The 25,296-nt window shown below is 41.1% G+C and overlaps 1 protein-coding gene across 1 annotated transcript in view; it reads left to right on the top strand.

Annotated features, from left to right (window-relative positions):
- LOC118931226 (dynein axonemal heavy chain 9-like) overlaps positions 1–25,296 on the top strand; it is a 349,376-nt gene that overhangs the window by 213,026 nt on the left and 111,054 nt on the right. The window contains 4 exon segments of the mRNA XM_057500855.1: positions 1,274–1,397; positions 12,708–12,850; positions 13,222–13,383; positions 13,583–13,816. Coding sequence (XP_057356838.1) covers positions 1,274–1,397; positions 12,708–12,850; positions 13,222–13,383; positions 13,583–13,816 — 663 coding nt within the window.

Raw genomic sequence — 25,296 nt, 5'->3', positions numbered from 1 at the left:
TAATCTCTCAGCCAGTGGTACTCGCTGCTATAAAACTGCAGGTCATCCTGTCCATGATTGGCTAAATGTAAGGTCGTACACCAAGTTCACATGAGGTCAATCTTCAGTGCTTCCAAAAAAGAGACTATAGTGCATATTTGAAATATGCTGTTACAGAATGATCTAAGCAGGGGTTCCTCAACCTTGACTATATACTGGAATCCCCTTTGAATAATGCTGATGCCTGTATCCCACCCCACCCTAAAAATTCTGACTTAGCTAGTCCAGGGGGTGGCCTGGCATCAGGACTTTTCAAAGTATCCCCCAGTTAATTCCAATGAGAGTTGAGAAGCATTATCTTAGGTAATTCTCTTAAATGAGGTTGAGAACCACTAATCTAAAAGAAATTTCACTAACTTTAAAGGGGAATTATTTGGATGCAAAGGAAGCTCAGCTGTAAGGAAATGTATGAGGCTACTAGAGAATAAGCTTTGAGAGGTGTGAGAGAGAGAAGAGCAAGACTGAGGCTGATGGCTGAGCTTTGTGAAAGGGAAACAGCAAAGGAACCAAGACTGGCTACGCTGGAGAATTCAGGGGTTGGCATCCTAGCCCAAAACTTCATGCACCTATAATTTTGAATGAATCTGATTTCCTACCAGATAATGTGTGTGTGTGTGTGTGTGTGTGTGCATGCGCGCGCACGTGCATGCAATGCACCATGCATGTGTTCCCCGGTATATTTTTTCCAACACAAGTCTTTTGCTGGAGCTAATCATGAGAACTCAAGACTCTGCTAGTGTAACACGTTTCTCCCCAAGGCCAGTATCCCCAAGTACATGACTCTTCTGTCAAGACCAACAACAATCGCCTGCCTTCTGGGCAGGTCATTCAGTTATATGATGATACAGAGTAACACGGATGAGCAGGGACTATTTCTGATCCTTTGGAAAACTATCAACCTCTCTGCACAAAGCAGGAGCTCCAGAAGCCACACAGGAGCCACAGTGGTTGTATGAATTAAAGATCATCACTATTGAACTTGACTCACCCACCTCTATCGGGATCAGTGAGCTTTATATCCAAGAGTTGCCTGCTTTTTCCTTTTCTCCTGGGAATAAGACATATTTCCCTGCCTGTCAGGACAAGATAGAACTCCTCCCTTCCTCCATTGCCATTTTTCTTTATTTCCCTTTAGAGTAGATAAGAAAATGGTCCCATTCCTAAAGAGTGGGTTGGGCATTTCTTTCAATCGGACCCTCTTCTTGCAGATCTCTGATATTGATTGTTTCTGCAGGTGGACCTGGCCAGCTTGTGCCTGAAAGCCGGGGTAAAGAATATCAGCACAGTGTTCCTCATGACTGATGCCCAAGTGGCTGATGAGAAGTTCCTTGTGCTCATCAATGATCTCTTGGCATCTGGTAAGTGACTTCTTTGCTCTTGAGTGTCTAATAAATTTCCCCTGGAGTCAGAGTCATTCCAAGATGGAGTTTTGGTCGAAGGTTGGAAGAGCAAGGTCATGGCAGTGAGAAAACTGATACAGTGGACTGTGCACTGAGGTCCTTCTAGGGCTGGTGCTCTGTCTGCTGTCCTGGCTTTCTCATTCTCATTTCATTTCAAAGCAGACAGACAATCTTGGGGCTCTCTCACTGGGACTGGACTGTTGTAAAAGAGCAGGTCAAGAGGGTGCTAATCTGCTTAGGCCAGAGAGAAGGTGCTATCCCCTCCCCATATGGAAGACAGACAGAAACTGGAAAGTGCACAGTATTTTAGGTAGCTCAGGCATTGGCAGAAATATGTACACTCATTCACAGAATGTACACATACAAAGTCTATACAACAGGAAAAGATTAGGCTGCCGATTTAATTAACCAAGGATCCAGAAGTTTGTGGAAGCAGAGTGAAAGCAGTAACAGATGTGGAATATGTCTAAAATGATTTCCTTGGTTTCCAAAGAACTTGACAGGGGCTGCCAACTGCTCTGTGACACCATCAGTGCAAGATAGGACTGAAGGAGGAAATTAAATTATTGATACTTTACTGTCCTTATTTGTTTAGGAACTCAGGACTTATGTCAGACATTCTGGAAAAAAATCATGTGTATTCACATATATATATATGTATGTATGTGAAAAGATGTAAATATGTGCATAAATATCCAAGAATATAAGACAATTTAGTATATAAATTATACATTTACAGAAATGTGGGGTGGATTGCGTGTGTGTGTGTGTGTGTGTGTGTGTGTGTGTGTGTGTGTGTATTTATATTTAAACAATTGAAGGTAGAATATGCTTTCCTGGCTCTAAAACCAAATTTAGCATCTGTTAAACTACCTCTTCATCTGGATTAAGAAAACAAAGTCAGTGAACAGATGTTCCTGAACAAAATGTCTGCCTCTAGCTTTCCAGAATTTCAGAAAGCCCATTTATCCAAAGTTCATCACTGGCTCTTTTACTGAATACTCTTTAGTACATAAATTACAAAAACCATGATCACGATATTTCTCTGCAGTCTATCCCATGTCATATGTAGTATGTTTCAGGATGACTACTACCATTTAATCCCTAGGAACTTCCCTGCTTCAGAATCACTGCCTGCTTCAAATTCTGTGCCCTAGTACCCCAGGTCACTTTACTGTCACTTATGAAGAGCTCCTGGTCCCTGGTCCAGATTGTGCACTAGCAGGCTCTGTGAGCAACCTTTGGATTGTTTCTGATGAAGACCAGAATCCCAGATTTCTTACTGTGCTGGCTCAAGTATTACACTGATCCCACATTTTCATTTCTTTCCCAACTTGTTCTGTTTAAGTGAGCTTTATATCCAAGAGTTGCCTGCTTTTTCCTTTTCTCCTCCAGTACATTAAGTTTTTCCTTTCCATTATAGTGTCTTTTTAACATCCCACCATTTTCTATAGCAGTCTTTCACCTACAACAGTGCATCGACTTTTATTATTTCATCAAGTGATAAGAGAGGGGTCCAACTGCCCTCCCACCCTGAAGCTGTGCCCTAAAGTCTAATTTCTAAAATAATCAAAAAAGGTAAAATTGTGCTTCCAAAGACTTATAGCTTTGGAGAGTCTAGGCATGTTGCCAGCCTCACCCTGTATCTCAATTCGCTCCAATTCAGCCAGGTCACCTTCTCCTAAAATAACATCTGAGACACAGAAGATGTTATACTTTTACCAATTGAAATTTTATTCCTCAATTAAGTATTCTTAATTTTTCATTTAAAAGATAACATTTTCAAGTTCAAATGAGTTTCTGAAGCCCTGCCCAGTGAAAAAGTAATGCATCAGCTTGCTCCAAAATCATGAAGCTTCAAGTGCATATTTCCATTTTAAGGCTTCTCTATAAAAACAAGATTTACATACACATGTTAAAGTGGATATACAATTAAAAGTAATATTATTCTTTTCAAATCTTCCTTTCTTTTTTTTCCTAAACCACTCTCACTGGGAGAACAAGAGCATATTTTAGTTCTGATTTTCCCTGGCAAATAAATAATTTCTGGCTGGAAATTGACTGTCAGTCTAGGGAAGGTTGTGGAGATCCATCAGAACCTCCCCCATTCCCTTAGATTTTCAGTTTTATGGGGTTGTATAATCACTCCACTCTTAGATAACATGATAGAGACTATGAAATTACATGTTGGGCTCCCTTACCATTAACTCATCCCTCTTTAGTTATCTACAAGTCCTGTTCTATTGCAGATAGAGGCACAGTAAGTAAATTCCACTGATTCAGCTCTCCCCCAAAACATCTTTCTCAGTAACTTAATTATCTCATGCCATAGGCTATCTGGTTTCTTTCCACATTTCTTTAGTTCATTGTTTCATCACTTGATTTCCTGACACCAATTCCGAAATCAAACCATGATAATGATTCAGCTCATAAATCCCACTTCTGACACCTGCCAGACATCTCAGAACCCATCATTATGCCAGTTGCATCTCAGGTGGGTTACAGAGTGATAGGAATAAATCCTATGCACAAAGTTAAAAAATTAAATATGGTTCCTGGTCAGATTTGCAAAAGATACATAATTGTATCAGAAGGAAGTGGCCACATAGATTAGGAATAAATTAAGCATGTCTTTGAGTCACATCCCTTGGCTGCCAGAGTCCTTAAAGGGTGTCAACTGCTGGTTGAAATTATGCATGAACTGTTGACCCTTATTGAATCTGGAAAGTTCAATTTTTACTATGTCCTTATTGCCCTGTTATAATAATTCCTAAAGAATGTACACTGGCCCTCAAACACAGATATTCTTAGAAAATGTGTTCTCTCTTAGTTTTTCAATCAAGCTCAGAATCAGCAAGGTCTTATCCTAATATATATAGAGAAAACAAAATCATTCTCTAGCTTTCTGGCACAGCACATCTGCTTCCAGCTTTCCAGCATTCCAGAGAGCCCATTTAACTGCAGTCCCAGTCAAGAAGGCCCATTCTGCTCCAGATGTAGTGTCTCTCCTTTTCTAACTCTGCCTGATTTCATACTTCATTTTATTTTAGGATCCTATATTGGGTTTTCCTTTTGCTTTTTGAAAAGCTTAATTATTCCATCCAAAATTAAGATTTCTCTTCCCTGACTCAGAATAGATACCCTTCCATTTATTCATGGATTCAAGCCATTTATTAAACCCCCATCTTCCAATCAGTAGGTGCTGTGCTCAAAGCTGTGTATCATAGAGCTTATATGCGATCCATTGGAATAGTTCATAACCAATGGCTCCCCTCTCTTGTAACAGTATATGTCTCTCCATCTCTAAACCAGACTGTCCTTTTTATATTTGGGCCAAATATCCTCTTGGCATATGTAACATGAGAAGTTCACCATGTCTTCCAGATGCTTTCGGATTAGATCCCAGATTGCCATATTAGTGGTCTGCACACATCTTCATGATAATGTAGCCTAGAAGTATTTATAACAGACTTGGCATGAGATTGCTCATCTCCCATGAAAACCTGGAGTTCCTGATGGACTATCTATGCTTTATATAAGCTGAAATCTGGCCCAGTTTCCCTGAAAAGGGAAAAGAGAAAGTGTGGGGCAAAAGAAAAGCTGTCAAGCATGTACCAGATTACCTGAGCATATTTTGTGGTCTCTGTGGATCCATTCACCAGATGCATCTTCAAACCACAAAGAGCACAAATTTAAACCCGCACCTGGTGTCTCTCCAGATCCAAGAAGAAATGCCTAAAGGGTAAGGCAAAAAGATGCTTGAATAATCACCATTTTCTTTTCTTTCTGTGGTACTGAATTCCCACATGAGTTTTTTGAGACTGTGCCTTTGTGCATTCTCCTACATTGCTAACCTCTCCCTTACCACCTATATCCAAGCTGTAATCAACTGCCACCAGTTTTTACCTCCTATTCTGAATCCATATATTCTCTATCATGACCATCATGGCTGCACTGATCTTTTCATCTTTTGTTTCAACAGACGCAGACACTACTTTAACTCACCTCCCTACCTAACAGGCAATACCTCTTCCAATCAGTCCCCCTCTCTGGTTCAAAAAAGTCTATCTATACTATAATTACTCCATTAGCTCCTAACTGAACGCAGGGGAATATCCAAGCCCCTTTTGTACAGAAAAATAAATTGTCTTTGACCTCTGTATGATCTTGTAATTCCTAACTCCTTGAGATAATTCTCTATGCTGTTTCCTGACATCCTTACTTAATCACACTGTTCTTTTTGAACTGCATGCCCTTCTCCCTTGTCTGGATTAACTTCTACCCATGTTGTAAGACGTATATGGGGTGTCACCTCTCTAGGAAATCTTCCCCAATCACCTGTCACCCCTGGCATGAGGAACATCCCTCCATATTTCCACAGCACTCCACTGCTGCACACACCACCATTGTATTGAAACAACACCATACATTTATGGGAGGCAAAGACTGTGTTGTCTGCTGTTGGTTAATTATTTGTTATTAAACAATCTGGAGATACAAAATAAAAAGAATTAAGTATATACCATCCAGTTTAGAAAATAAAGCCATACTGATAGAACTATAACCCTCTATAGATACTTATTTTCATCATTTATATTGTCAGCAATTAATGTATTTCTTGGCCCATAATCAATATTCAGGAGGTATTCATTGAACGAAACTGGGTTCATATCATGAGAATGATGTGCCATCTTATATATTACATATCACCATTGGACATGTGGTGAGGTTGCCAGGTATGTAGACAAAGGGGCAGGGAAAAGGGTACAGAAATTCTCAATCATCATATAAGTTGCTCACAGGGGTGGTAGTACAGCATGGAGAATATAGCCAATGATTCTGTAACATCTTCCTATCTTGACAGATAGTAACTGCTCTAGTGGAGGTGACGATTTAATCATGTGGGTAACTGTTGAACCACTGTAAACCATTGTATACTTAAAACCAACATAAGATTGGATATCGATGATACTTAATTTTTTAAAAAGAAAAGAGGGCAGTAGGACTGTGATAGCCACCACAGCCCCTTGCTTTTTCTCCCTTGAGACCTGAGAAATATTTTGGAAAACAGTGGGTCTATATGAGGCCAAAGCCCTGAAGCCAGTGTGAAGCTAACTGGCTCACAGTCCTTTTTATTGCCAAGCTCCAATGAACTGAAGCATCTTAAGCCATCAGGATCTCCTCCCCCAAAAGCAGTTATTACCTCTGAGACCCCCAGACTTACACAGAGTAGATGATGCTTACTGTGACTTGTGAGATATTTGGACATGTTAATGATCGCACGGCGCCTGCAAGCACTTGGAGGCAGAAACAATGTCTTCCAACTTTAGGTCTCTGGAGGGTGCTTTTCAAATATTTGTTTTCACTTCTCTTCTTCACATCAGAAAATCCCCTCTGGCAATTCAGTCTCCTGTTTTCAGCATGACTACCTACATCATGCATAAGTGACAGGAACACTGTCAGGAGAAACTGGAGGGACAAACCTGAAATGCAGATTTTCCTCCCAATTCAGAGGTGCTCAATGCCATCTGGCAGTCTTCTTAAGAGTTCTTGGAATCTTCTGACAAACAGCATTATCCTAAGGGCCTGGAAAAAGGCTCTAAATGGCCTGGGTGCTTTCAACATCCTGGCGGTAAGGGTATCACATAAACCAAAGTCAGCAAACTTTTTCTATAAAGGGTCAGAAAGCTAATATTGGCAACTTTCAGACCATGCAGTCTCTGTCACAACTACTCAGCTCTGTCATTGCATTGGGAAAATAGCCATAGACAATCCCTAAATGAATGAGTGTGGCTGTAAGCAATAAAACTTTATTTATGGTCAATAAAATTTGAATGTCCTATAATTTTCACATATCATTAAATATTATTATTTTAATTTTTTTCAACCATTAGAATTCTAAAAACCATTTATTCCTAGCTTGCAGGCCATGCAAATAGAGGTGGCAAGCCAGACTTAGCCTGTAGACTATAGTTTGCCGCCCAGTACCCAGCAGGTTATACATAAAAACACCAAAAGGACAGAAGTCCTACATATTTCAAATAATAGGTGAAGAACACAGAGTCTATGATTACAAATGTTCTGAAACTGAAGGGAATCCAAGTCCTTACTGAAGGGCTCTAGCGTGTTAACAGACAAGAAATGCAGACTATCAGAGAGGTAAAGGAGAGGGGTATATCGGCCACGGCCAGCCCCTGATGCTGGAGGAGTATGGCTCACGCCAACTCCATTTGAATGTTTCCCTTTTAAAAACTTCCCTGAACTCAACTCCCAACACATGCTAAATACCATTTCATTTCCCTAACAGTTTTCTCTGACTCCTATTTTTATCAGATAAGACTGAAATGGATTATTCCATTAGTAAGACCTTGATTTTGACAAATTATAGCCAAGGGCATTTTATATGCATGCTATGAAATATCTCAACAAATGGAAATTAAATCAAGTTTGTCTAATTAAGGGAAGAAAATAAGTGATCATTTTCATGAGAATTCATTTGTTCATTTGACCTTGTAAATGATTAAGCCTAATCAGTGTAAAGGTCTTACTAAACTCCCAGCTACTAGATTAGTGCTGTCAGACTACGAAGACCAGAAACTTGTTGGAAATTGGTGTAAGTTTCCTCCAGGTATAGCAGTTCAAGGAAGTGCTGCAGCCTCCCCGACAGAGTCATAATTCCCATCAGTCTGATTAGTCCCAAACCATCTGGCAAGCCTCCCATCTTTGAGGACGTCACCCAAATCCCTAAGGAAGTGGCATGAGTAGGGTGGCCTCGGTGGCTTCTTCCATCTCTGCCATTTCCACGGAGTTAACGTTTCTGTGTTGATTATGGAAGAGGGAAGAGGCATGCGGGTGTGGAGAACTTTAAAGGGGAGCATGTATATGACTTCAGCTCCTGATGGCCTCCATACCTACCAAATGCTTTGTCCTGGAAATGAGAAAGAGCTTTTCTGATGCCCACAGACTACCCTGGAATGAGCCACATTCACCTTTACATCCTGCCTAGTGTTGTCAACATTTCACCAGCTCTTCCCTTAATTCTTACCTCCCTCAACCTCCTCTCTCACATTGAGAAAACAGGTCATTTAGTTTCAGCCTTGCGAATACCTGTATACCTCACCGTCCATCTCTATTTCCTTGTGAACATCTCTTTTCCTCCAATATTACCATGCTTCCTTTCCAAGGCCAGTCCTTCCATCTGCACCAGGAACCCACCTCTTGGTTCCTGATTCACAGTTCTGCCCTGTCTGCTTTCTTCTTTCATTGCTGCCTCTCCCTTATGGTTTTTACATTCTCAACACTCACAATTTACTTTCTTCCCTTTATGTTTTCCGTATTTCTTTATAACATATCTTGGACATTCAGAAAGCAGCAAAACAAACTCCCATGCAATCACATACAATGTTGCAAAATAGAATCTTCTGTGTGCATGTTCAAGAGTTTCTTTACAGTAGGTGCCCCAAAGGACTGACTTGTCTGATATGTGCATTTCAACTTTACTAAAAAATGCCAAATTGCTCACCAGAGTATACTCGCTGTAAATGAACTGTCTGGCCAATACTGCATGAATACCTGTTTGCACCTAACTTCTTCAACACTGGATTTATGTGACATACTAATTTTTGCCAGCTAGCATGAAATGAAATCTCATTGTTTTCCTTTCCCTTTTTTTCTTGTGACATCAAGCATCTTTTCAAGTTTTATTGGCTATTCCTCTTCTGTGAGTTGCCTTTTTCTAAATTTGCCCTTTTGCTCTCATGTTCTTTGTCTTTCTCCTATAGATTTATAAGAGTTCTTTATATATTCTGGATACTAACCCTTTGTTCATTATATGGGTTGTAAATATCTTTTTGAGTCTGTATATGACTTTTTTTGTCATGCTGATTTAGTTTAAACGTTGTAAAATTTGTCTTTTTTATGCTTTCTGCTATTTGTGCTGTTTCACAAATTTTGTCTTATCCAACATCATAAAAATTATCTCGTTATTTTTAAATCATTATTGTATCACTTTTCTTATATATGACTTTCACCCACCTGGTATTTATTTTTGTATAATGTTCTAATTTTATTTTTTAATGGTGATACTTAATTGTCTTAACATCACTTATTGGTTAATCCATCCCTGTTTGCACACTGATTTTTAGTATCAATTTCATATTTGTGTCTGGGTCTGTTCCTAGGAGTTGCTTTCATTGTTCCATTCATCCCGGTATCAATTTCACTCTGTTTCAATCATCATAGCTCATAAAGAAACCTGATTTCTGGTAGGGCAAATCCCTCCTTTTGATTCTTCTTCAGAAAGTCATGCCCATTCTTTGCCCTTTGCTCTTCCATATAAATTTTAGAATATGCTTGTCAGGATTGAAAAGAAACCCATTTTATTTTTTATTGGAATTACATTTTTACGATACTGGTAATACTAAGTCATCCACCCATGAGCACAATCTTTCTTTCCATTTATTTAGGGTTTTATTTATGCCCTTCAATAGTATGTTTTAGTTTTTGTATCAACATCTGGCCCCTCTTTCCATGTACAACCATCTGCCTTACAAGGTATTCACAATGGTTTTTGCTGGTATTCTAAATAGCTTTTTAAGTAACCTTTTCTTCCTTGAGTACAGCCATGCCATTTTATTTCCGATCCTGATTTGCATCCAGCAAGCTTGTTGTTGGACATGCTTATGAGTTCTGATGGCTTGTTTATATTCTTTTAGTTTTTCTATGTAGAAAATTAGATTTTGAGCAAAAAAGTTTTATTATTTCCTTAAGTATCCTTATACATTTTCCTTTTCTTGATCTTTTTGCATAGTCTAGGAACTCCCATATAACGTTGAATAGAAAACATGCTAGCAATCATAATTGTCTTTTTCTAGATTTGAAAGAGAATAGTTCAGTATTTCACAGTTAGGAATGATGTTTGCTCTGGATCTGCAATAGATATATATTTTCAAGTGTTAACCTAAAAAATAAATGTAAGTTATTTTATTAGCAGAAATGGGTTTATTCGGGAATAGCAGAGAATTGCAATTTGGGACAAGGCTCGCACAGCAAAACCATAGGCTCGTTCAGAGAACAAAGGAGAGGAATGCTCTTTCATAGAGAAAAGCAGGGAGTTGAGAGGGGCTGTTACAAACAAAAAGTCTATGGAACTGCGAGTCGTTAGTGTAGTGGCTTCCCATTGGCTGAGTTGTAATGGTCTGTCATTGGCTGGGCTATTGGCTGTTACAGGATAGGAGGACATCATCCTTACTCCTGCTGGGATAGAAAGCGTATCTAAATCAGAATAGCCCTGCAGGTCTACCTCTTCTGTGTCTGCAACTGACAAGGAGTGGTTGGTGTGAGAGCTCCCCCTGCAGGCCTCTAAGCTCCATGACAGTGAGGTTTCCCCTAATTAATTTTCACAAGGTTAAGAGTAATTTCATTTATTCCAAGTTTACTAATAGTTTTTAGAAATTTTGTACGTCTTTTTTAACAGTCATATTGTTTAACCTCTTTAATCTTATTAATGTAATGAATTATTTTCGTAGAATTTTTCTAATATTTAACCATAATTGCATTTCCAGGATAAACCCTACTTGGTCATCCTATTTTTATATATTTAATTAAGATTTAAAAACTTTTTTTCTTCTCATGCTGCATTATTAATACAAGATTTTATCTAACTTTGTGAATCTTGCCAATCTTATAAAAAATAATAATTAGGCATAGTTTTAAAGTTCATTTATAGGGTTGAGTGTTCATATGCTGGCCAATCTGATTTGCACAAACAAAACAATAAGTAAACATAGCTTCAGTGTACATATCTGTTGTTACAAGTAAGGTAAAACATTTGTTCACATGTTTAAGGGGCATTTGTATGTCCTGTACTGTGAACTCCACTTTCATTTCCTTTACCATATCTCACTTTTGAAGTATTGATCTTCTTTATTTGTAGAGTTTCTTTAAATTTTAAGGAGATCAGCCATCTAACTGCAATGTAAGTTATACATATACTTTCTTTTTTTAACGTTTTTGAATGAGAACATCTAAGTTCTACTCTCTCAGCAAAGTTAGTGTAGTGTTATCTATCAACTATAGTCACCATGTTATACATTAGATCCTTAGACTTTATTCATCTTACAACTGAAAAGTTTGTATCCTCTCACCAACCTCTCCCTATTTCCCACTCCACCCCTCCAGGCCCTGGCAAACACTTTCCACTCTCTGTTTCTATGAGTTTGATTTTTTTTTAGATTCCACATATAACTGATGCCATGCAGTATTTGTCTTTCCCTGTGTGGCTTACTTCACTTAGCATAATGCCTTCCTGGTTCATTCCTGTTACTGAAGATGACAGGATTTCCTTCTTTTAAATAATGTTCATGTATTTTTCATATATGGATGTGTATATGTATATTTTTTACACATATATGTATATATATAATTTTCTTGATCCATTCATCTGCTGATGAACACTTACATTGTTTCCACACCTTGGTTATCATGAATAATGATGCTTCAGGAAGCATGGGAATACAGAAATCTCTGAGCTGTGGTTTAATTTCCTTTGGATATATACCCAGAAATGGGATTGCTGAATCACTTAGTGGTTCTATTTTAATTTCTTGAGGAGCTTCCATACTGGTTTCCATAGTGGCTGTACCCTTTGCATTCCCACTGACAGTGTAAAAAGGTCCCCCTTTCTTCATATGCTCTTGTCTGTTTGATGACAGCCATCCTGACTGGTGTGAGATGCTACCTCATTGTGGTTTGATTTGCATTTCTCTGATGATTAGAGATGCCGAGCACCGTTTCCTGCACCTGTTGTCCATTTGCATGTCTTCTTTGTAAAACATGCATTTTCTTCATTGGTTCTTTTGGTTTTGTTATTGCTATTGTTATACCTTGTCTATGTCATTTTTTACATAAACTTTATATTTTTCATATAATTTATCAATTTATATGTATCAAATGTATCTGTCTTTTAAAGCATACCAATTTTGATTTATAGTTAGAAAGCCTTTCCTCACTCAGAGTTTATGAAAGTATTCCCCTCATTTTTTCTATCATTTTTATGGTTTTACTATTTTATAGTTAAATCTTTCCATTCTTTTATGTATCATTCCCCAGCCCTGGGTTTGGAGTCCATATGGTGTCCATTCAGTTTCACCAGCAAGAGTGGCCTAAAAATCAAAGGCCATGTCTTCCAAGGTTGGATAACCTCTCTTGTCCAATTGTACCATGTGGGGAGATGCCAAAGCTGCCCACCTGTGTTCCATTTCTTCCCAGGAGAGATCCCAGATCTCTACTCTGATGATGAAGTCGAGAACATCATAAACCATGTGGGGAATGAAGTCAAGAGCCAAGGTCTGATTGACAGCAGAGAGAACTGCTGGAAGTTCTTTATTGGTCAGGTCCGACGACAGCTGAAGGTACAGAGGGTTTACTGTCCAGGGTAGGCAGGGCCAGTGATGGGTTGTGGAAGCCTCTGCTGCCATTTTGGACACAGCTGTCCTCACTGACTGTGCTGGGGGTGGGCAGCAAGGGTGCAGTGGCCTTCCAGCCTGAGCACCTAGGCAGGGGTGCCCTTCTGATCTGTTTCCTGTGCAGTGGCCTCCCTCTTGCCTCACACAGTCTCAGTATTGTTAATTTTTTGTTAATAAGACTGACTAGCAATTATAGATGTTTTTTCGCTGTTGAGTTTGCTTCCCAGCTTCCTGGGAAATAAAAAGCCTGATGCCAGTCTGTCTGCGGATGCTTCTCGAAAAGCTTCTCGGTTCTCCCCACCCTTCTGACTTCTCAGGTGACTCTCTGTTTCTCCCCTGTGGGGAACAAGCTGAGGGTCCGCAGCAGGAAGTTCCCAGCCATTGTGAACTGCACAGCCATCGACTGGTTCCATGAGTGGCCTCAGCAGGCACTGGAGTCTGTCAGCCTCCGCTTCTTGCAGAGCACAGAGAGCATTGAGGTGAGAGGGAAAAGGAGGCATTCCTCAAGATCCTCTCCACCTCAGATCACAAGGAATTCTGTGTTCAGAGTTTCAGGGGTCAAGCTCAGGCTTGGACAGAGTTGCTGGAGCTCAGTTTTTCCACACTATCAAGCATGGTAGGCCGTCAGCTCCAGTCTTCACAGCCAGACCATCCCTTTATTTCCTGCTTTGATTTCAGCCTAAGGTCAAGCAGTCAATCAGCAAGTTCATGGCTTTTGTCCACACAAGTGTCAACCAAATGTCCCAGTCTTACCTGAGCAACGAGCAGCGCTACAACTACACTACTCCCAAATCATTTCTGGAGTTCATCAGACTCTACCAGAGCTTGCTGCACAGCAAAGGGAAAGAGCTCAAGTCCAAGATGGAGCGGCTGGAGAATGGGCTGCTGAAGCTCCACAGCACGTCTGCCCAGGTGAGCCTTAGCGGTCAATCTCTGCTGCCTGCAGAGGGCCGAGGGGGAGTGGGGGCTGCCCATTTCCAGACAACTGGAGGGATCACAACCAAGGTCCCAACATCATTCATGGTCTTCCAGAGAAACAGGACCAAAAGTTACAGCTGAGCTCCCCCAGCAGCCGGGTGTGCCCTCGACTGTGGTCTGCCCTGCTGTCTTTCACTGACACGAGAATCCCGATCCCCTGAAGCACCTTTCTCCCTCTTCACCATTTCCTCCCTTTCTGCTGCTTCCTTTTCCTCTCCACCCACTTCCCTTCCATCTTCAAAACCAAAAAAGATGACTGGTTGGGAGAAATGGTTGCAGAGTGATAGCAATTTTTTGTTGTTGTTTCTTGTGTCTTACTATATGGTCTATCAAAGAGCCACTGGAACCTAATTTCTTAAACAAATCCTGTCTGATCTTATGCACCTCCTCATCTGTTCCTAAGTGGCTGTCTATCAAAAGTAGGCCCCTGTCATCCTGACCTTGTTATATTTTTCTACTAACTCTTCCAAAGGGATGAGTTTATTCTAGTCAATTTTCATTCTTCCCTTGAGAACTGGGGACAATTCTAGCATCCTCTCTGCCCCTGCTTATGCCCATCAAATATCACTGGTCCCTTGAAGGCCCCATTTTGTGCTCTGTTTACCAGCAGCAGCAGCCTCTCATTAAGATGGTGAACTTTCATACCTTTCTGCACAGTGAAACTAAGATTTTGATCAATTTAATTCTTGGACATCACATGGTCTTGCCAATGTCTAAGCCTTTCACTTACTGTCATTTTCTAAGAATGTTGCTTTTGGAATAACTCTGTACTGAACTTCCTTATTCTGACTTCTCCTTTCTACCCACTTCAGTTTCTTGGTTCATAGATGTACTATTTCCAAATGAGTTCATTCATTTTGTGGGATGCAGTGAGCTCTTGCAGTCTATACATAGAGATTTTTTCTGCTTGGGTAAGTCTTCTTCTATTATCTGGGATTGTTCATCTGGTCTGGCCTCTCCTCCCAGAGCAATGATCTTCTAGATGGGTTCCCTGTGCCCCGTATCTATTATGTTCTCACTCATTGTTTTCATCCCTTTGGCCTTGTTCTCTACATTCCAGGAGAGCTTTCCAAGTTTAGCCTCAGTAATACTAATTTAATAGTGTGTAATATTGCTACTGCTTCTCCTGCTTTCAGTGACAACTTTAATGATGCCATTACATTTTTACCATTCTATCAGCCCTTCCTCATCTTGCCCCTTTTCCCTTTCCAACACATCCTATTGCTTTTTTATTTCAGCCTGTGTTTCTGCAATGGTATCACAGAAACCATTCTACAGTTGATGCCAAGCAGCTTTCTTCATGTTTTTTGTAGATCTGGTTAATGAGTCATTTCTAGAGCTATGTTATTCTTCCTCTTTTATACTGCTATTCCTTTCCTTGTTCTGTATTTATATAAATACCTCCTGTTTTCTTTATTTCCTTGCAGGCACAGTGAGATCTGTTCAAACTCGATGTTTGTCAACAAATGGCATGTAACAATGATCTAAGACACTACTCTCTTCCCATTTGTGTCATATCTAAAACCCCTTCTCAGAACAGCGCAGGACAGGTTGAGGTACATAGATCCCAGTCCAGGTAGTAGCAGTTTGCCTGTTATACATGTTTGTTGTGGAAAGGAAGCATCTTCTCTTCCATTTACTTTTCATTTCTTTCCATCTCTGAACTTCTAGAGAGTAGCATAAGGTAGAATCCAGAATGAAGTCCTACCAGATTTTTTCCCATACCTCCCACCTCTTCCTCTTTCTGTCTTCCCCAACATACAGGGCCCTCAGAACATTCTTCACCCCCACCAGCTCCTGTCTGCCTCCTACTCACTCATCCTTTGCGAATTGCTGATCAGTCTGTGTAGAGCACACTTGCTAGGGAGCAAGTAATGGGAAAGGTACTCCTACACTTCACAGAGCAGTGCACACAGTTCTCCTTTATGCAGCCCTTTGGCCTTAGGGCAGACAGTGAAGAAAGCATAATGTCTGTTCTTGTGTTTTTAGGGATCTCTAGTAAGGAGAAGATTGGTTATTATGTGCTCTCTAACAGAAAAGCCTGGTTGTTAGGTGATCTCTAACAGGGAAGACTGGTTGTTAGGTGACCTCTAATAAGGAGAAGTCGGGTTGTTAGGTGATCTCTGAAATGGAGAAACCTGGTGGTTAGGTGATCGCTAACAAAAGCCTCTTATTAGGTGATTTCAAACGGAGAAGCCTGCTTGTTCGGTATACTCTAATAAGGAGAAGCCTAGTTGTTAGGTGATCTCTGACAGGGAACCTGGTTTTTGGTGACCTCTGATGGAGAAGCCTGGTTGTCAGGTAACCTCTGACAGAGAGGCCAGGTTGTTAAGACAGCTCTGACATACAAGCTTGATTATTAGGTTATGTCTGACAGAGAAGACTGGTTGGAAGGTGACCTCATAAAGAGAACACTGGTTGTTAAGTAATCTCTAAGATGGAGAAGCCTGTTTATTACATGACCTCTTACAGAGAAGCCTGGTTGTTATGAGACCTCATAAAGAGAAGTCTGGTTGTTGGGTGATCTAACAAGGAGAAGCCTGTTTGTTAGGTGAGCTATTACAGAGAAGCCTGGTTATTAGATGACTTCGGACAGAGAAGCTTGGTTGTTACGTAATCTCTGAGAGTGAAGAATGGTTGGTAGGGGACCTCATAAAGAGAACCCTGGTTATTCGGTGATGTCCAGTCAGGATTAGCTGGGTTGTTAGATATTCTCTGACAGAGAAATCTAGGTGTCAGGTGATCTCTAAAAAGGAGAAACCTGGTTGTGATGTGATCTTTAATGAGGATAAGCCTGGTAGGTGACCTCTGACAGAGAAAACTGATTGTTAGGTGACAACTGACAGAGAAGCCTGGATATCAGTTTATTTCTGACAGAGAAGCATGGTTGGTTGGTCACCTCTTATAGGGAAGACTGACTATTAGGTGATTTGTAATCAGTGGAAGGCTTGTTCTTAGATGACCACTGACAGAGAAGTCTTCTTAGGTGATGTCTGACAGAGAAACCTGTTTCTTACAGAGCTCTAACAGAGAATCCTGGTTGTTATGTGACCTTATAAAGAGAAGACTCGTTGTTGGGTGATCTAATAAGGAGAAGCCTGTTTGTTAGGCGAGCTCTTACAGAAGCCTAGTTATCAGGTTTTCTCTGATAGAGAAGCATGGTTGTTAGGACACCTCTTAAAGGGAAGACTGATTGTTAGGTGATCTCTAATAAGTGGACATCTTTTTGTTAGATGACCTCTGACAGAGAAATCTTGTTGTTAAGTGACATCTGACAGAGAAACGTCTTTGTTACATGACCACTGACAGAGAACCTTGGTTGTTAGGTGATCTCTGACAGAGAGAAGCATGGTTTTAAGGTGACCTCTGATGGAGAAACCTTGTCAGGTAACCTCTGACAGAGAAGCCTGGATATTAAGACAGCTCTTACATGCAACCTTGATTATTAGGATATCTGTGACAGAAAAGACTGGTTGGTAGGTGACCGTGTAAAGAGAAGACTGGTTGTTAAGTGATCTCCAGTAAGGAGAAGCCTGTTTATTATGTGAGCTCTTTCAGAGAAGCCTGGTTGTTATGTGACCTCATAAAAAGGAGACTGGTTGTTGGGTGATCTTATAAGGAGAAGCCTGTTTGTTAGGCGAGCTCTTACAGAGAACCTGGTTGATAGGTGACCTATGAAAGAGAAGCCTGGTTGTTAGGTGACTTGTGACGGAGGAGCTTGTTGTTCAGTGATCTCTAATAAGGAGGAGCTCGGTTGTTAGATGTTCTTTCTCAGAGAAGCCTGGTTGTCAGGTGAACTCTCATAAGGAGAAACCTGGTTGTGATGTGATCTGTAATGAGAATAAGCCTGTTAGGTGACCTCTGACAGAGAAGCCTGGTTATCAAGTTATCTCTGACAGAGAAACATGGTTGTTAAGACAGCTCTTACATACAACCTTGATAATTACATGATCTGTGACAGAGAAGAATGGTTAGTAGGTGACCTCATAAAGAGAACACTGGTTGTTCAGTGATCTCTAATAAGGAGAAGCCTGTTTATTATGTGAGCTCTTACGGAGAAGCCTGGTTGTTAGGTGACCTCTGAAAGAGAAGACTGGTTGTTAGCTGATTTCTGATGGAGAAGCTTGAATGTTACATAGTCTCTGACAGAGAAGACTGGTTGGTAGGTAACCTCATAAAGAGAAGCCTGGTTTTTCAGTGATATCTAATAAGGAGGAGCTGGGTTGTTCGGTTTTCTCTGACAGAGAAGCCTGGTTGTCAGGTGATCTCTAATAAGGGTAAAACTTGTCTGAGGTGATTTTTACTGAGGATAAGCCTGGTAGGTGACCTCTGACAGAGAAGACTGATTGTTAGGTGACATCTGACAGAGAAGCCTGGTTATCAGGTTATCCCTGACAGAGTAGCATGGTTGTTAGGTCACCTCTTATAGGGAAGACTGACTGTTAGGTGATCTGTAAACAGTGGAAGGCTTGTTGTTAGATGACCTGTGACAGAGAAGCCTTGTCAGGTGATGTCTAACAGAGAAATCTGTTTGTTACATGACCACTTACAGAGAAGCTTGGGTTAAGGTGATCTCTGACAGAGAAGCATGGTTTTAAAGTGACCTCTGATGGAGAAGCCTGGTTGTAAGGTAACCGCTGACAGAGAAGTCTGTTTTTTAAGACAGCTCTTAAATAGAAGCATGATTATTAGGTTGTCTCTGACAGAGAGGCATGGTTGTTAGAACATGTCTTATAGGGAAGACTGACTGTTAGGTGATCTGTAATAAGTGGAAGGCTTGTTGTTAGATGACCTCTGACAGAGAAGTCTTGTCAGGTGATGTCTGACAGAGAAACCTGTTTGCTACATGACCACTGACAGAGAAGCTTGGTTGTTAGGTGTTCTCTGACAGAGAAGCATGGTTTTAAGGTGACCTCTGATGGAGAAGCCTGGATGTAAGGTAAACTCTGACAGAGAAGGTCAGTTGTTTAGAGAGCTCTTAAATAGAACCTTGATTATTAGGTTGTCTCTGACAGAGAAGACTGGTTCTTAGGTGAACTCATAAAGAGAACATTGGTTGTTGTGTGATCTTATAAGGAGAAGCCTGTTTGTTAGGTGAGCACTTATGGAGAAATCTGGTTTTTAGGTGACCTCTGAAAGAGAAGCCTGCTTTTTAGGTGACTTCTGATGGAGAAGCTTGATTGTTACGTAGTCTCTGACAGAGAAGACTGGGTGGTAAGTGACCTCATAAAGAGAAGCCTGGTTGTTTGTTTATCTCTAATAAGGAGGAGCTGGTTTGTTGGTTTTCTCTGACAACAAGCCTGGTTATCAGGTGATCTGTAATAAGGGAAAACAGGTTCTGAGGGGACCTGTAATGAGGACAAGCCTGATAGGTGACTTCTGACAGGGAAGACAGATTGTTAGGTTACATCTGACAGAGAAGCCTCGTTATCAGGTCATCTCTCACAGAGAAGCATGGTTGTTATGACACGTGTTATAGGGAAGACTGACATTTAGGTGATCTGTAATAAGTGGAAGGCTTCTTGTTAGATGTCCTCTGACAGAGAAGTCTTGCTAGGTGATGTCTGAAAGAGAAACCTGTTTGTTACATGAACACTGACAGAGAAGCTTGGTTTTAAGGTGACCTCTGATGGAGAAGCCTGGTTGTTAGGTATCCTCTGACAGAGAAGGCAGGTTGTTAAGATAGCTCTTAAATAGAAGCTTAATTATTAGGTTGTCTCTCAGAGAAGCCTGGTTGGTAGGTGAACTCATAAAGAGAATACTATTTGTTGGGTGATCTAATAAGGAAAAGCCTGATTGTTAAGTGACCTCTAAAAGAGAAGTCAGCCTTCCAGTCTTCTGACAGAGAAGACTTGTTTGTAGGTGACAGAAATCAGCTAACAACCAGTCTTCTCTTTCAGAGGTCACCTAACAACCAGGCTTCTCCGTAAGAGCTCACATAATAAACAGGCTTCTCCTTATTAGAGATCACTGAACAACCAGTCTTCTCTTTATGAGGTCACCTACTAACCATTCTTCTCTGTCACAAGACAAGACTGGTTGTTGGGTGATCTAATAAGGAGAAGCCTGTTTGTTAGGCGAGATCTTGCAGAGAAACCTTGTTGTTTACTGACCTCTGAAAGAGAAGCCTTTTTTTGTTAAGAGACTTCTGACAGAGAAGCTTCGTTTTTACATAATCTCTGACAGTGCAGCCTGGTGGTTAGGTGACCTCTGAAAGAGAAGTCTGCCTTCCAGTCTTCTGACAGAAAAGACTTGTTGGCAGGTGGCCTCATAAAGAGAAGACTGGTTGTTGAGTGATCTCTAATATGGGAAGCCTGTTTATTACGTGAGCTCTTACAGAGAAGCCTGGTTGTTATGTGACCTCATAAAGAGAAGACTGGTTGTTTTGTGATCTAATAAGGAGAAGCCTGTTTTTAGGATGAGATCTTGCAGAGAAGCCTTGTTAGCTGACCTCTGAAAGAGAAGCCTGTTTGTTAGGTGACTTCTGACGGAGAAGCTTGATTGTTATGTAGTCTCTGACAGAGAAGACCGGTTGATAGGTGACCTATTAAAGAGAAGCCTGTTGTTCATTGATCTCTATTAAGGAGGAGCTGGGTTGTTAGGTTCTCTCTGACTGCAAGCCTAGTTATCAGGTGATCTGTAATAAAGGAAAACTGGTTCTGAGGTGACATGTTATGAGTATAAGCCTGGTAGGTGATCTCTGACAGCAAAGACTGATGGTTAGGTGACATCTGACAGAGAAGCCTCGTTGTCAGGTCATCTCTAACATTGAAGCATGGTTGTTACGACAAGTCTTATCGGGAAGACTGACATTTATGTGATCTGTAATCAGAGGAATGCTTGTTGTTAGATGACCTCAGACAGAGAAGTCTTGTCAGGTGATGTCTGACAGAGAAACCTTTTTGTTACATGACCACTGACTGATGAGCTTGGTAGTTAGGTGATCTCTCTCAGAGAAGCATGGTTTTAAGTGGACCTCTGATGGAGAAGCCTGGTTGTTAGGTAACCTCTGACAGAGAATGCTGGAGGTTAAGACATCTATCTATTAAATAGAAGCTTGATTATTAGATTGTCTCTGACAGAGAAGACTGGTTCGTAGGTGAACTCATAAAGAGAACACTGGTTGTTGGGTGATCTAATAACGAGAAGCCTGGTTGTTAGGTGACCTCTGAAAGAGAAGTCTACCTACCAGTCTTCTGACAGAGAAGACTCATTGGTAGGTGACCTTATAAAGGGAAGACTTGTTGTTAAGTGATCTCTAATAAGGAGAAGCCTGTTCATTATGTGAGCTCTTACAGAGAAGCCTGTTTGTTATGTGACTTCTGACAGAGATGCTTGGTTGTTACATAATCTCTGACAGTGAAGCTTGGTTGGAGGGTGACCTCACAAAGAGAAGCCTGGTTGTTCATTGATCTCTTGTAAGGAGGAGCTGGGTTGTTAGGTTTACTCTGACAGAGAAGCCTGGTTTTCACATGATCTCTGATAAGGGGAAACCTGGTGGTGATGTGATCTCTAATGAGGATAAGCCTGCTAGCTCACATGTGACAGAGAAGACTGATTGTTAGGCGACATCTGACTGAGGAGCCTGGGTATCAGGTTATCTCTGACACAGAAGCATGGTTGTTCAGTCCCCTCTTATAGGGAAGACTGACTGTTAGGTGATCTGTGATCAGTGGAAGGTTTGTTGTTAGATGACCTCTGAGAGAGGTGTCTGGTTAGGAGATGTCTGACACAGAAACCTATTTGTTACATGATCACTGACAGAGAAGCTTGTTTGTTAGGTGATCTCTGACAGAGAAGCATGGTTTTAAGGTGACCTCTGATGGAGAAGCCTTGATGTAATCTAAACTGTGGCAGAGAAGGCTGGTTGTTTAGAGAGTTCTTAAATAGAAGCTTGATTATTAGGTTGTCTCTGTCAGAGATGCCTGGTTGGTAGGTGAACTCATAAAGAGAACACGGGTTGTTGGGTGATCTAATAAGGAAACGCCTGGTTGTTAGGTGACCTCTGAAAGATAAGTCTGTCTTCCAGTCTTGTGACAGAAAAGACTTGTTGGCAGGTGACCTCATAAAGAGAAGACTGGTTGTTAAGTGATCTCTAATATGGGAAGCCTGTTTATTACGTGAGCTCTTACAGAGAAGCCTGGTTGTTATGTGACCTCATAAAGAGAAGACTGGTTGTTGGGTGATCTAATAAGGAGAAGCCTGTTTTTTAGGCGAGATCTTACAGAGAAGCCTTGTTGTTAGCTGACCTGTGAAAGAGAAGCCTGTTTGTTAAGTGACTTCTGATGGAGAAGCTTGGTTGTTACATAATCTCTGACAGTGAAGCCTGGTTGGTAGGTGACCTCATAAAGAGAAGACTGGTTGTTCGGTGATCTCTTATAAGGAGGAGCTGGGTTGTTCGGTTTTCTCTGACAGAGAAATCTGGTTGTCAGGTGATCTCTAATAAGGGGAAAGCTGGTTGTGATGTGATCTCTAATGAGGATAAGCCTGCTAGCTCACATGTGACAGAGAAGACTGATTGTTAGGTGACATCTGACAGAGGAGCCTGGGTATCAGGTTATCTCTGACACAGAAGCATGGTTGTTCAGTCACTTCTTATAGGGAAGACTGACTGTTAGGTGATCTGTAATCAGTGGAAGGTTTGTTGTTAGATAACGTCTGAGAGAGGTGTCTGGTTAGGAGATGTCTGACACAGAAACCTATTTGTTACATGATCACTGACAGAGAAGCTTGTTTGTTAGGTGATCTCTGACAGAGAAGCATGATTTTAAGGTGACCTCTGATGGATAAGCCTGGATGTAAGGTAAACTGTGACCGAGAAGGCTGGTTGTTTAGAGAGCTCTTAAATAGAAGCTTGATTATTAGTTTGTCTCTGACAGAGAAGACTGGTTGGGAGGTGAACTCATAAAGAGAACATTGGTTGTTGTGTGATCTAATAAGGAGAACACTGTTCGTTAGGTGAGGACTTACGGAGAAGCCTGTTTGTTAGCTGACCTCTGAAAGAGAATCCTGTTTATTAGGTGACTTTGGACGGAGAAGCTTGAGTGTTACGTAGTCTCTGACAGAGAAGATTGGTTGGTAGGTGACATCTGACAGAGAAGCCTGGGTATCAGGTTATCTCTGTCACAGTAGCATGGTTGTTCAGTCCCCTCTTATAGGGAAGCCTGACTGTTAGGTGATCTGTATTCAGTGGAAAGCTTATTGTTAGATGACCTCTGATGGAGAAGTCTTCTTAGGTGATGTCTGAAAGAGAACCCTGCTTGTTACATGACCACTGACAGAGAAGCTTGGTTGTTAGGTGATCTCAGACAGAGAAGCATGGTTTTCAGGTGACCTCATAAAGAGAAGCCTGGTTGTTCGGTGATCGCTAATAAGGGGAAAACTTGTTCTGAGGTGATGTGTAATTAGGATAAGCCTGGTAGGTGACCTCTGACAGGGAAGACTGATTGTTAGGTGACATCTGACAGAGAAGCCTGGTTATCAAGTTTTCTCTGACAGAGTGGCATGGTTGTTAGGACACGTGTTATAGGGAAGACTGATATTTAGGTGATCTGTAATCAGCGGAACGCTTGTTAGATGTCCTGTGACAGAGAAGTCTTGTCACATGATGTGTGACAGAGAAACCTGTTTGCTACTTGACCACTGATAGAGAAGCTTGGTTGTTAGGTGATCTCTGACAGAGAAGCATGGTTTTAAATTGACCTCTGATGGAGAAGCCTGGTTGTTAGGTAACCTCTGACAGAGAATGCTGGTAGTTAAGACATCTCTTACTTAGAAGCTTATTAGGTTGTCCCTGACAGAGAAGACTGGTTGGTAGGTGACCTCTGACAGAGATGCCTGGTGTTGGATGACGTCTGACAGAGAAGCCTGTTTGTTACATGACATCTGATGGAGAAGCATAGTTATTAGTTTAACTCTCACAGTGAAGCTTGGTTGTTAGGTGATGTGATATGGACAGGACTGGTTGTTAGGTGATCTATATTTGAGAAACCTGGTTATGAGGTGATCTCTAATGGAGGAGCCTGCTTGTTTGATGACTTCTCACAGAGAAACCTCATTGTTATGTGACCTCTGACAGAGAAGTTTCGTTTGTAGGTGACCTCTGATTATGCATCATGGTTGTTAGGTGACCTCTGATGGCGAAGCCTGTTTCTTCAGTGACCTTGTTGGAGAAGCAAGGTTGTTAGGTGAACTCTGATGGAGATGCGTGTTTGTTATTTGACCCCTTACTGAGAATCCTGGTTGTTAGGAGACCTCTGACACCGAAGCTTGATTGTTTGGTTATCTCTGAGAGAGAGGACTGGTTGTTAGATGATCTCTAATGGAGAAGCCTGGTTGTTATGTGTTCTCTAATAAGGAGAAGCCTGGTTGTGAGCTGATATCTAATAAGGAGAAGCCTGTCTGTTAGGTGACCTCTGATGGAGAAGCATGGTTTTTAGATGACCTCTTATGGATAATCCTGGTTGTTAGATGGTGTCAAATAAGGAAAATCCTGGTTGTTAGGTGATCTCTAATACAGAAGACTTGTTGGTAGGTCATCTCTGACAGAGAAGCCGTGTTTTTAAGTAACCTCTGACAGAGAAGCGTGGTTTTTATGTCACCTCTGACAGAGAAGCCTGGTTGTTAGGTGATCTCTGATGGAGAAGCATCGTTGTTAGGTGTGACCTCTGATGGAGAAGTGTGCTTGTTAGGTGACCTCTAATGGAGAAGCCTGGTTGTTTTGTTAACCTCTGACGGAGAAGTGTGGTTGTTAACTGACCTCTGTCGGAGAAGCCTGGTTATTAGGTGTCCTCTGACAGAGCAACATGGTTGTTAGGTGACCTCTGACCGAGAAGCTTGGTTGTTAGGTGATCTCTGACTGGTTGTTATGTGATCTCTAGTGTAGAAGCCTGGTTATTAAGTGATCTCTAATGGAGAAGCCTGATTGTTTGGTGACCTCTGATAGAGAAGCATGGTTGTTAGATAGCCTCTAATAGGAGAAGCCTAGTTGTTAGGTTACCTCTGACAGGACGCCTGTTTGATGGAGAAGCCTAGCGGTTAGTGATCTCTAATAAGGAGAAGCCTGGTTATAAGGTGATCTCTGACAGAAAAGCCTGGTTGTTAGGTGATCTCTTCTTGAGAAGCCTTTTATACCTTTAGGTGAATCTGTCTGCATCTGCACATAGTTCATGGAGAGTCCTCCCAATTCCCCAGGTCAATTTCAGATCAGGAGGGGAGGATACAGGAGAGAAGAGGAAGGGAAGGAAAGACTGAGGAGAGGAGAGAACATGAGAGGGAGAGAGAAAAATGTATGATTATATGATATGTTTCTCAGGATCCTTTTGATGGCAACTGACCAAGATCCAACTGAAGTTGGTTTAGCTGAAACAAAACAAAATAAAATGAATTGATTTCTATAACTGAAAACTGAGAGA

This window comes from Manis pentadactyla, chromosome 4 (assembly GCF_030020395.1).
Source record: "Manis pentadactyla isolate mManPen7 chromosome 4, mManPen7.hap1, whole genome shotgun sequence".
Classification (NCBI taxonomy): Eukaryota; Metazoa; Chordata; class Mammalia; order Pholidota; family Manidae; genus Manis; species Manis pentadactyla.
This window is presented reverse-complemented; position numbering and strand designations above follow the sequence as displayed.